The 12,838-nt window shown below is 39.4% G+C and overlaps 3 protein-coding genes and 1 pseudogene across 3 annotated transcripts; 2 read left to right on the top strand and 2 right to left on the bottom strand.

Annotated features, from left to right (window-relative positions):
* The first annotated feature begins 332 nt into the window (after positions 1-332).
* LOC122051071 (inactive LRR receptor-like serine/threonine-protein kinase BIR2) lies at positions 333-2,395 on the top strand. The gene has a single exon (XM_042612007.1). The coding sequence runs from the start codon at positions 474-476 to the stop codon at positions 2,286-2,288; it is 1,815 nt and encodes a 604-aa protein (XP_042467941.1). The 5' UTR covers positions 333-473; the 3' UTR covers positions 2,289-2,395.
* Positions 2,293-3,003, bottom strand: LOC122053474 (annotated as a pseudogene).
* A 5,033-nt stretch (positions 3,004-8,036) lies between these two features.
* On the top strand, positions 8,037-8,775 carry LOC122051068. The gene is made up of 2 exons (XM_042612005.1): positions 8,037-8,273; positions 8,449-8,775. The coding sequence occupies exons 1-2, from the start codon at positions 8,062-8,064 to the stop codon at positions 8,654-8,656; spliced, it is 420 nt and encodes a 139-aa protein (XP_042467939.1). The 5' UTR covers positions 8,037-8,061; the 3' UTR covers positions 8,657-8,775.
* Positions 8,714-10,546, bottom strand: LOC122051070. The gene is made up of 2 exons (XM_042612006.1): positions 10,402-10,546; positions 8,714-9,079 (listed from the first exon to the last, which is right to left on the bottom strand). The coding sequence occupies exon 2, from the start codon at positions 9,064-9,066 to the stop codon at positions 8,872-8,874; it is 195 nt and encodes a 64-aa protein (XP_042467940.1). The 5' UTR covers positions 9,067-9,079; positions 10,402-10,546; the 3' UTR covers positions 8,714-8,871.
* Between the last annotated feature and the right edge of the window lie 2,292 nt (positions 10,547-12,838).

Here is a 12,838-nt window from a genome sequence, read left to right as displayed (position 1 = left end):
CAATCCTAATGTGGCAGAAGGCGATTCACTCTCCCTCAGCGTCCCCGCCAACTCGTCTCTAGGCCAACACGGAGGAGGTAAATCACGGATGACTATTAGCCATTAATGTAAATGACCAAGACATGAAGAAGGTCATCATCGGTCACGTCAAATTTCAACCCCAAAATTTCATAAGATGACATTTCATATTTTAAATATCGCATCGTCCCGACAGGACTTAAATCAACAATCCTCATGAACTATCTCTTGATCTACCATTTACGGATAAGGATCCCTACACCTTATACCGAACAATTATAGATTTGCCAAATCCATACTGCCAAGTCATTTACTTCTGGTCAAAGTTGCCGTCTTCCAAGTTGCTGCAAGTTGGATTCAAAGTCAACTCCGTCGGCCACTTCTTCTGTTTGTGCAAGATCGTCTTCCCCAATCTTCTTCGCTTTGTCTTCTACCTCCTCCTAATTCCGATCTCCATGGCGACCTTCTTGCCATGCCTGCTGCTTTCCCTGCTGCTGCTGCTGCCTCCGACGACGACGGCGCAGGAGGACGACGTGCGGTGCCTTCGCGCAGTCAAGGCGTCGCTCGATGCCGGCGACTCCCTCAGGTGGAACTTCACCAACGCCACTGCGGGCCCGGGCTACGTCTGCAACTTCGTCGGAGTCTCCTGCTGGAACGGACAAGAGAACCGCGTCTTAGGGCTCAATCTTATGAGTATGTCCCTCGCCGGATCCATCCCCTCCGATCTCCGCTTCTGTGCCGCCGCTAACAACCTCGATCTCTCTTCCAACGCCCTTTCTGGCCCCATCCCCTCCCAGATCTGCTCCTGGCTGCCTTACCTGGTCAGCCTCGACCTGTCGAACAACCAGTTCAACGGCACCATCCCGCCGGATCTTTCCCGTTGCCGCTATCTCAACACCCTCAGCCTCGCCGGCAACCAGCTCCGGGGCGAGATTCCTCCGTCCCTCGTGCAGCTTTCCCGGCTCATTCAGCTCGATCTCTCCGGGAATCGCCTCTCCGGTCCAATCCCTGCCTCGCTCGGTGAAAGATTCGCTTCCTCCTCTTTCAACGGCAACGACGGCCTTTGCGGCCGTCCTGTTTCCTCCCGCTGCGGCCGTTCGCGCACGAGGACCAGAATGATCATCATCGTAGCTGCCGGCGTGTTCGGCGCCGCCGCCTCCCTCTTCCTCGCTTATCTGATTTGGCGGTTCTGGTCACCTACTGGAAAACGCGCGGCTCCCAGGGACAGCAGGCGGTGGGCCGAGCGGCTCCGGACGCATCACCACCGGCTCACGCCGGTCTCCCTGTTCCAGAATCCTATCAAGAAGGTCAAGTTCGGCGACCTGCTGTCCGCCACCTCGGATTTCCACCGGAGCAACATCATCCCCGCCGGAAGCTCGCGGGCGGGGACCTCCTACAAGGCCGTGCTCCCAGACGGCTCCGCGCTCACCGTAAAGCGGCTAAATACCTGCACGGTGCCGGAGAATCAGTTCCGTGAGGAAATGGGGCGCCTTGGGCAGCTCCGCCACCCCAACCTTGTTCCCCTCCTCGGCTTCTGCCTCGTAGAGGACGAAAGGCTTCTCATTTACAAGCACATGCCGAGCGGCGCGCTCGCCTCAGCCCTCGAATCGGCCGACGCCGCGCTTGACTGGCCGGCGAGGGTCCGGATAGCGGTCGGCGCTGCGGGCGGCCTCGCCTGGCTCCACCACGGCTTCCGGATCCCCCACCTCCTCCAAAACCTGAGCTCGAAGAGCATCCTCCTCGACGAGGACTACGAGGCGAGGATCACGGACTTCGGCATCGCGCGGCTGCTAAGAACGCCGACCTCCGATGTCCAGAACACAAGCCAATTCTTGAACGGAGAATTCGGGGAGTTCGGCCACACCGCGCCGGAGTACGCCACCAACCCGGACCCGACCACCAAGGGCGACGTGTTCGCATTCGGGGTCATTCTCATGGAGCTTGCCACCGGGAAGAAGGCCACCGAACTTGACGCAGCAGGGGAAGGGTCCAAGGGGACTTTACTGGACTGGGTGAATCTGCTTTCGGCAGACGGCAAGATCAAAGAGGCAATCGATCCTTCCCTTGTCGGTAAGGGAAAGGACGACGAGATAATGCAGGTCCTGAAGATCGCTTCAGCTTGCGTGGCTCCACAGCCCAAGGAAAGGCCTTCCATGCACAGGGTTTTCGAGAACTTGAAGGCCGTGGGGGAGCCCTACAATTGCTCGGAGCAGCTGCTCGATGAATTCCCTCTCGTTTATCGAAAAGATGAATCGAACAATTGGATCTAGTCCGTAAAGCGGCGATTGGAAGAGGCTGATCGACATATTTAAGCAAATTGATTGTTTTTGTATTACAATAAGCATCATTTATACAGAAATTTCTATTTAATATTTTGGAACAAGCAGAGATGGGGATGAATTATGTCGTCAGGTCTCGGAAAGGGGCGGCGGCAGCCGCCGCTCGCCGACGTCGCCGTCTTGGCAATCGAACCCGCATCCGCACCGCGGGCACTGGTCGAAGTTTTCTACGGGGAAGGCGGTGGAGAGGAGGCCGACGTGGAAGTCGAGGTGGTCGCCGTCGCGCACCACCTGGTCGATCCCGAACCAGAGGAACAGCACCCGGACGCTCACCCCCTTCAGCTCCGTCAGCTTCCCCGGCTGCACCCGCCCGCTCACCCGCGCCCCGTAGCGCAACGTGTAGCCGCCCGTCAGCATGAACTCGCAGTCGGCGCTGCCGCCCAGGTAGACGTCGAAGCTGCCGTCGCTCCGCAGCAGGTAGCTCTGCACCCCCTCCGGTAGCAGGCCCCGCGGGAAGTCGTACCGCTCCAGCAGTTCGTACGCCGAAGGCGCGTCCGCGATCGCCGCGGTGATGGACGCGATCAGGACGAGCAGTCGAAGAAACGGCGGCGGCGGCGGCGGCGGCGGTGGCGTCTTCATGTTGGATTCGTGGCGATGAATCGATCAGGAGCTTCAGGTCAATGATTACTTGGCTTTGCTGCAGAGGTCAGTCACGACGAAGAATACATAAGAGTAAGAGATATTCGATATAGATTCCTTTTATTATAGTATACTAATAATATATGCTTCTAAATTGGCTCGCTTCTAAATTATTCCTTTTGTCAATGAAGAGATTAGATAAATATTAAATTTAGGTGCAGACTTAGCTACTATATTACTTTGTTTTGTAGCTATTTTTTTTTTTTGAGAATTCATCAATAGACGTACCTAAAATTCGTAATTGATCAAATGGCCTCCAAAGATTTGAAAATATCTAAAAGGCTATCTTTTTTTTTCTTCCCATTTTACTCCATTATCAAATTTGACCTTCTGACCTACTCTCTCTAGATATATATGAAAATAAAAAATAATTATTACAATTATCTATGAAAAATTGATCTTCTTGTATTTTTATTTGCAAAACCATTAATCAATTTTTCATAATTAATTTTTTACCTAAAAATTCATTCTCAACAGAAATCATAGCTAATCCATTCAATTTTGTTTGGGTTATAGTTGTTCTCAAACAAGATTTTAACAACTTCAATTTTAAAAAAATTCTTTCTGTAAATGCAACAGTCATCGGAATAGTCAATAATATCTTGTATGCAATGAATGAATTCGGGAAATAATTCATTCTTTACAAAAAAAAATTAGTATTTCACTTGTCGTTTTTGTTTCCTTTGGTAAAATATATTGTATGATTTTCAATTTTTGATACAAGTCATCTCCATCCAAATCTGAAACATCTTGTCCTGTACTCTCTTTTATTTGTAGTTTTCCTTTCAAGATTCTTGCTAAGAGCTTTCAAGTCCTCATCAATCAAAGAACTCAACTTCTCAGCTGTGAAAAGGAATCCAAAAAGATCTTCGTATTCCTCATATTGCTCAAACCTTTTCTTCAATAATCCAATTGCTTGATCTACTATATCTAAGAAATAATAAACTCTAAAAGCTTCCTTGGCAGATCTTGAGGTATTTTGGAAGACGCACATGTAACCTTATCAAAATATTTTTTTCTATATATTTGTCTGCAGAAAAAACATGATCAATCTTCATTGTTGAAGCAAGTTCTTTTGCTGTATTGATGGCCTGTCCAAATTCAGATTCTCTATACTCTTCAAAAGAAGCAATTAGCCACTTAATCTTGGTCATAGCAATGTAAATAAATATGTTTTCAGATTGTAAGCTTTTGCTAATAATGTTAACTTTACCTAATATGTCATACCAAATAATCATACCCACTAAAAACTCAAAATTTTCAAGTTCAAATGTTGCTAAAGACTTAGCTTTACTTCTTATTTTAGAGTTAGTGTCTTTTCCTTCTACAACTTGAAGTAAACCTTCTATAATTTGTTGAGCTTGAAATACTACTTCTTTAACACTTTCAATACAGCTTTCGCATCAAGTGATTGACAATAACTTGAAAGTTAAATCTTTTATCGCCACATGATCCATCAAAACCTTTCACCTCTTTGTAGAATGAGAAAATATTGTATAAATCCGTTGTATTACTTAAAAAAAATCTTTTGCTTTCCCACAAGAATTTGCAATACCACAAAGTGTTAAATTCAAACAATGACAACCACATGGAGTGTATAATGCTCTAGGATTTATATCCAAAAGTTTTTTTGTACGCCTTGGTGTCTCCTTTTCATATTTGCCCTAATATCATATCGCTGCCCTCTCACATGATCAATATCAAGATTAAACTTTTCAACAAATTTTGTAGTTTTTCAAACAACCCTTATCCTGTTGTATCATCCACTTTCAAAAACTCCGAAAAATATCATCTACTTTCAAAAATTCCAAAAAAGTATTCTTCTATTTTCATTGGGTTGGTGGAAATATTAACACATCTTATAACTAAAGTCATTTGCTCTTAGTTACTAACATCAGGTGTGCAATCAAGAATTATAGAAAAGAACTTAGCTTCTTTAATGTTTTGAAGAATAGAACTCTTGATTTCAGAAGCTAACAAACATATCAACTCATTCTGAATTTTGTGGTTAAGATAGTGATGATGTGTATTTCTTTCAAGATGCTCCTTTATCACTGAGTCCCACTCGACAATTATCTCAACAACAACCATAAAATTTTCATTATTATCATCATAAAGCTACTCATTACTATCGCAAAATGCTATGTTTTGTTTAGCCAAAAATCTCACAAGTGAAATTAATCGGTGTAATACCTTCCTCCAATGCTCTTTTGCTTTTGTGATTTGATCTTGAATAGCATGATCAATTGTTGTACCCTTCACTAACCTGATATGCAATTCAGACTAGCTAGTATAATAATTGACATGTTCAATACTTGTCTCATGTTCTTTAAGTCTATTTCTAAGATACCCTCAATCATAATATCCCTCATTTGCTAGTTGACTTGGTTGAGGCCCCTTTTTAAGCAACTTGTAAAAAAAAAAAATGTTTTATCAAGTGCTTTCGAATAGACCAACCAATCTCTATAGTGTTTTTGACCATTTGGCAAAATGCGAGTGTAGGAATCCGAAGAAAATCATCTATTTGATTTACCTTTGGAACCTTTTCATGTTAATACATCTCTTATAGGACCATTTTTCACTAATTGATCTTTCCACTTAGGATCTAAATTCTCCTAGTTTCTAGGATCAAAAATATCAAGTGGAATCGATAAACTTGGCTCTTCATTCTCTGCATTAATAGCATCATCATTATTTTCAGAATAATTATTTTCAAAGTCTAAGCCATCACCACTTTCATTGCCTTCAATCTCATTCACATCTTTATTTATACCATTTTCAATCGCTAAGTCTTCGTGTAATTCATTATGATGGTTTTCTTTTTCCTCTTTATTACCCAAATCTTCAACTGATGAATTTTTGATTCTTTGACAACAAATCTTTTAATTGCCCCTCTTTGATACTCAATAAATTCTTCAATTTTTTTTTTCTATTTATCATGTCCTGATAGATATTTCCTAGTAGGAGGCATTCTAATTTTTTACTAGAAAAATAAACAAATCAAACAACTATTTATTATAGACATTAGACAAACACTTATTATAAAATGCTCATTTTAGCTTTAACGACACTAAACGAAATTATTTTAAAAATAATTGAATCAAAGGGGATGATACTAGATGTCACATATCAAAGGTGATGATACTAGTTGCCTCTTGTGCAATGGAGAAGTATGGATAGAGAAGAACTGTTTGTCACAAATTTCTAATTGTCCAATCTAAATTTTACGTTCCCAGGTATCTCCATAATAACTATTTAATCTAATATCATAATGTAATTCTAAATTCTCTATATCTTCATGATCAAGTTTTTCATGCATGACCATTGGATGAACATCATTGGCTGATTCAAGAATCAGGACACTACCTAAGTGTTCAAAGACCTAAATTAAAACAATAGGAGTCAATTGTTAGATGAAAAAAAACAAACTCCTTTTAGTCTTTTAGATTACAATGAATAACAACCAAAGTGGGAGGATGACAAATGAGATCCCCAATTCGAATGGTCAAAGCGACAAAACTACACAGCGAACAATTAAGAAACAAAAGCGAGGAATCACAGGAGGTTTTCTTTCGGCATTACCTAAGATCAAAACGGCCTCGACGATGGGAAGGGAGAAGAGCATGGAGATCTTGTCGAAGATTAGTGTCTCGCTCTTGGTTTGCGGCTTCTTCGGAGTAGGGCTGTAAATGAACCAAGCGTTCGTGAACAAGTTTGGTGTTCGGCTTGGTAAGAGTTTGTTTATGTTCGTTCAATATACATTAGATTAATTAAACAAACAAGCTTGAACAGCTTGTTAAGCTAAACAAACAAGCTTGAACACATATGTATTCAGCTCGTTAACGTTCGTGAACAACGTTCGTGAACAATGTTCATGAACAACGTTCATGAACAATGTTCACGAATAATATTTATTAATAAAATTCTTTTCAATATGCTAAATAAACAATAAAATAAATAAATTTAAATTATCAACCTTAATAACCAATCAAACAATCAAACAAGCTTGAATTGAGAGCTTGATAACATCTAAATGAACCAAGCTTAAACCAAGCTCAAGCCAAGCTCGAACCAAGCTCAAGCCAAGCTTGAATTGAGAGCTTGATAACATCTAAACGAACCAAGCTCAAGCCAAGCTTCAAACAAGCTCAAGCTCATAAAAAATAAACCAAGCCAAGCTTGAACACTCATTTCAAAAGCTTGTTCATTTTGAGTTCGGCTCGGCTCAGTTCGGTTATCTTATCAAACAAGCTTGAACACCCCAAAGCTTGGCTCGGCTCGGCTTGTTTACAACCCTACTTCGGAGGTTCTGTCGCTGCAGCGCTGAGATTGAGCAGAAGAGTCGAAGAGACACGAACAAAAAAAAGAACAAATAGGGTTGAGAAATAAGAAACAGAGGTTTAACTTACGCTATTTTTTATAAAGAAATTATTTTTTAAAAAATGGGCTCCGTCAAAGGTGGGGCCTTATGCAACAACCCCACCATGACTGCCTTAGGGCCGTCTATATATATATATATATATTACTTTTTTTTAATGCATATATTTTTAAAAATTAACATCATAACTAAAAGATCATGTCTATATTGGATCTTATATGAATCATATTATGTCCATATTAAACTGAGTTTTTAATAATATGTTAACATATTTAGAAAAGTTAAAATAAAGAATAGAGGGTATCGTTGGACTATATAACTTGTAAAATTCATATGACCTAATATGAATCTAATCAAATCTATTGGTGAATTCTAAATTTTGGGTGACCCTAGATAAATTTATTAAAACGATATGTTAAAGACATATAACATGAGCTCGAATCTCTCTCATTTGATAATAAAATTATTCGATTCAGCCAGCAGCTAAAATTGTCCACAGAAAGCCTCAACATTGGATAATCAGCAAGTGGACCATATAATTTAAATAAAAACACATTAACTAATATAGACGCAACGGAATAATTGTGGTTATTATTTGAATTTTCAAAAAATAATGTGTGTATTTGAAAACTTTGCTTTGATATTATAATAATCCTCCCTGGAGCTCATTCTCGTCCACGAAGCGAAATGGCGTGCACAGCCCTCCCGGATGCCGCAACCTTATCTCGCGCTCTCTTCCCTACCGGAGCAGCTCGATCTCAGTGGAAGGTGAAGGATCGACGGGCGCTCCGTTGCCGGGTTAGGGCGGAGACCACGGCGACGGAGAAGTTGGGGATCAAGGTCGTGAGGAACCCGCCGGAATCCGAGCTCGCCGATCTCGGTGTTCGCCAGTGGTCCAAGTACTTTTCTTCCACCTTTTGACCTTCGCGTTTCGATTTGAGGCCCTCCCTAATGGCGACGTCGTCTCTTTCGATTCAATCTTTGCATTTTGCGTGGATCTGGATTTACCTCGTTTTTCTTCTGATCCCGTGACATTCTTTTACATATATGCTTCCCGCTGTGCGATCTGAGAAGGTGGGGCTGTCCTCCCAGCAAATTTCCATGGACGTACACGGCGAAGGAGACTTGCTATCTGTTGGAAGGCAAGGTGAAGGTCTTCCCTGAAGGGCAAGGCGACGAGTTCGTGGAGATTCAGGCCGGTGATTTGGTGGAGTTCCCTAAAGGGTTGTCCTGCACTTGGGACGTCTCTGTTGCCGTGGACAAACATTACAACTTCGAGTGATGTCGGAGATCCAATTTCACTTGATTACATACATGTTCCAAACTTATACGCAAGAACTGAGAATTTTTCTAATCTAGAAGATGAATGTGAAACAGTTCCATTATTGGAGATTCTCGACACACGGTTGAGTATCAGTAAACTAGATCATAAGCAGTGTTTTGCTACATTGTTTCACTAGGGAGATTTCTTGGAAAGCATACACAATCTACCATGATTTAGGAACTGGTAGATGACTCTCCAGACTCATTTTTGCCCTTCATTTGCTCGAACTTATCAATTGCGACTTGGAGTTCGTCCGTGCTACTGACTGCTCTCATGGTGTAGAAGTAAACGCCGACGACGAAACCAGACAACCCACCTGCGACGATGAAGTTTTTCATCCTTGGAGATAAGCTGCTGAACCCTGCCATTTGGTCGATCTCACTGCAAAGAATGGCAAACGTGCACAAAATTGAGAAAGGATATAGGAAACCAATGAGCAATAAATTTATTTTGTTCACAATTGCACATCCATTTTAAGCAGTAAAAAGAATCGTAACATCCCACAGAAATATATCAAATGCTTTGAAATGAAGAGGGGAAAAAGACTAGTCATAAATGGTTAATCATATGCAAAGAAATTGTATGCTGATCAAATCCTTTATACTACGAGCCATGGTCCACTCTGAACTGCAGGCCATAACACTCATCCAAATCCAGCGTTCAGCTTGCAAGTCGCAGATGGTTGCGACAGAGAAAAAGCAACTCAAGAAATGCCTGTTAGATGAGGAATTAAGATGGATTGGCAAATCAGACAGACCATTAAACCCAGCCTGGTATGCACAAGTCCTCGCATCAACAGCATGACCAAATAAAGAGAGAAGACTAGCAAGAAAAGGATGAGAAAGAAAAAGAGACAATGCAATAAGGGAGAAAATGATGGTTAGCAAAATATAGAGAGCAAGAGAATAAAATGATACAAAGAGATACGAGGAAACAGAACAATACAAGATACATCTATGGCCAGTTACTACCATGTGTGTAAAATTTCCAATCGAGAATCATGAACCAGACTAAGCTGTGCCAAGTTTTAGTAAGAGGGGCAATAGACCCAATACAAGAACAAAAGCACCACATCAATCCAAGACTAGACGGGCAGTGTATCAAATTCAGATTTTTGGAAAACAACAAGTCAAATAATTCTTTATAAAATAATCCAAGTGAAATGTAAAATGGGAAATATATTAGAGAACCCATGTATAAATCCACCTTCAATTATATCCATCGTTGTAAAACCCCACCTCTATGTACCAAGGATTGAAGATTTATTCCTGTTTTCATCTTCATGTCCAAAACATTGTTTCAAGAAAAATAAACAGGAGAGAAACAGTCTAATTTATGAATATGTGTGTTATATGGATCATAAATATCCCATGTGCTTCAAGCGATGGCATCTTTAGACTCAATTGAGACTTTTAGTATAAATATTGTATCATAATCTTTCTAACGGAGCATTAGTATTAGAACCAAAAGCATGTAAGAATTATAGATCGGCTGCCAGATAGGAATCTGCCAATCCAATTGATTTGGGTAAAATCTCATAGGAGCAAGAAATTCTAGCGTAAACACCGGGGATACATTAGAATTTGGTAGAGATAAGCAAAAAAAAAAAAAAAAAAAACTGAAATTGACAGAAAAATGAACCGAAATTGGAAGGACTAGAAAAAAAATTGGAAAGCGACAGTTAAAAGTCGCACGAAACTTACGGATTCGGTGAGAAAATAAGAGAAGAAACGACGCAAGGCGGAGGAAGAACGATGGGGAGGAGGGCGCTGCGGCGGAGGCGTCGCGCGTGAAGTGAGCCTGTAAATGGAAAAATTAGGGTTTAGAATTTAGATTTTAATAGTAAATAAATATTGCACTTTTTAAGGATTTCTCATTTAAGTACTTAATTTTCTTATTATCTAAATCGTATAACCTACTCGTAAAATATCCCTCCTCTTTCTCTCTCTAAATCTATCCGTTAGTTTCATCCAAAAATTGACCTGAAAGAAAAATTTCGAATAATTTTTGGTTACAATCAGTATACAAAAACTTCCTTAATGTATTTGTGCACTTGATCTAAATTTGATAGAATAGTAAAATTTTAAATTAGATGGATAAAATTTATTACAAACTTTTACGGCCTAGCTAGGAGAACAATATTGGACTGTAAACAAAGGCTCAAACTCGGCTCGACTTATACGATCTCAACTGGAGCTCCCTCGAGCCTATTTTTATTATTTTATAATTAATAAATTAATAAATTATATATTATCAAAATATATATTATTACTGATTCGTTTCGCTCGATGAGCCACCAAATTAGTAATAATTAGACTCGAACTCGACTCGATTTCTAATCAAATCGGCTCGAGCTTGTTAGGCTTGGTCAACTTTGAGCTCGAGTCAAGTTTTGATCGAGTCGTTCACAAGTGGCGCACGAGCTGCTTAATTTATTTGCACCCCTAAACTAACCAACACCATCAATGAGTTCCTAAACTTATCTAATTCGAAAAATATCAAATTTTTAGATTTTCAAATGGTATAAATGTATCGGTCAATTTAAGACGAAATTGACCAATGAGCTTATAGAACTTCGAATAATTTCAAATCAAAATTAATGTACTCCACAAACCTCCTTAATGTATCCATGTCTTTAGATATGAATTCAATAGGATAAATTAAGAATAATAAAATTTTAAACTTATAAATACTCGATAAAATTTATCACAAACTTATTATAAGATAATGATTCTCACTAATCAACATCGTCAATGGGTTCATGGAATACTCATGGTTCGAACTTTGAAAACTATTAAACTTTGTAGATCCATCAGCCAATTTTACTTGGAACTAGCTGATGCACTTAACGAACTCTAAATCACTCTAAAACAAAATTAATGTGTAACTACCCTGGATAAGTCGCACCGGGACCAACACAATGTACTTCTTAAAACCACTTAAAAATATCATGCACTTATATCTAAATTCGATAATATGAATTGAGAATAATAAATTTTTAAATGTGAGTAAAATTTTAGAGAAGTACTCTAAATTTAATTCACAATTCAGATAGCGTAAATATCTTAAGGACACTTCTAGGAATAGATTAATTTGATTCTGAGTTCTTTAGAAGTTTTAGAGGAAACTGACTAATAGATCTAGCTTAAAAAAAAGGGACATTTTGGGAATACAATTTAGTTATTATGAAAATTAGGTCGGCAAAATAAAAAATTATGAAACCTAAAACTAATTATTATGTCGATGATATTATGTTGTTTAACAATTTGTTAATTTTATATCCTAATTCCTAAAACTAATTATTGATTATATAACACTTAATAATTCATATAAAAATTTGCTAATTTTCATTTTGTTGGAGAGATGTATTAAGTTGTTTAACAATTTATTAATTTTATTTTAGGTAAAATTAAAAATGCAATCTTTATTTTTGTCACCACCAAAGATTCAGTTCAAATCTTCTTTCCCTAAATTTTTCTGTCCCTGTGTCCCCTGCCGATCAGACGGATCAGATTGCATCTTAAGACATCATGATATCTTTAAGATGTGTGTAGTATCTTCGTGATGTGTAAGACATATTTGAGATGTAATCTAGTCTGTCCGATCGACAAGGGGACATGGGGACAGATGATTTAAACTCCCAAAGATTATCTATATTAAAAAAACATTAAAGGGGAGCTTGATAATTTTTTTTTATCTTAAAAGTAATTTTGTTTTACCAAGCCATCAGTAGCACGCGATTCATAGCCTATATTTAGTTTTTGTTTTTTTTTCGATTTTTTTTTATATCAAGACCTTAAGCCTAATTAATTTTGGAGGTGGCTCAGTCCTGTCCCACGTACCGATCACCGCATAAATTCGAGGTAAGGAGATCGAAGAAATGGAGGCCCACACAGACAGATGACCCACCACACTAGCGGTTTGAGCTCATCTAGCGACAAAAACTTTCGTTGCCCATAGAAATGTAATCGGCTCGAGTTTGAGCTCTTAAATATTTGATGTTGATTTATTTATATTCGAGTCGAGTTTGAGTTTTATTTAATGAATATATTCATGACTCATGAGTTTATTCGAGCTTTTATCAAGCTTAAAAAAGTTTAATAAATATAAATTATAAATTTAAATATTAATTAAAAATTA

The sequence above is a fragment of the Zingiber officinale genome, chromosome 3A, assembly GCF_018446385.1.
Source record: "Zingiber officinale cultivar Zhangliang chromosome 3A, Zo_v1.1, whole genome shotgun sequence".
In the NCBI taxonomy this organism is placed as follows: Eukaryota; Viridiplantae; Streptophyta; class Magnoliopsida; order Zingiberales; family Zingiberaceae; genus Zingiber; species Zingiber officinale.
The sequence above is the reverse complement of the archived record's forward strand: the minus strand, read 5'-3'. Positions and strand labels throughout refer to the sequence as shown.

Bases quoted from the DNA above. Each gene is read 5' to 3' on its own strand.
- LOC122051068 (XM_042612005.1), top strand. From the start codon at position 8,062: ATGGCGTGCACAGCCCTCCCGGATGCCGCAACCTTATCTCGCGCTCTC. The intron at 8,274-8,448 runs GTACTTTTCTTC...CGATCTGAGAAG, and splicing joins GGTGTTCGCCAGTGGTCCAA to GTGGGGCTGTCCTCCCAGCA.
- LOC122051070 (XM_042612006.1), bottom strand. From the start codon at position 9,066: ATGGCAGGGTTCAGCAGCTTATCTCCAAGGATGAAAAACTTCATCGTC.
- LOC122051071 (XM_042612007.1), top strand. From the start codon at position 474: ATGGCGACCTTCTTGCCATGCCTGCTGCTTTCCCTGCTGCTGCTGCTG.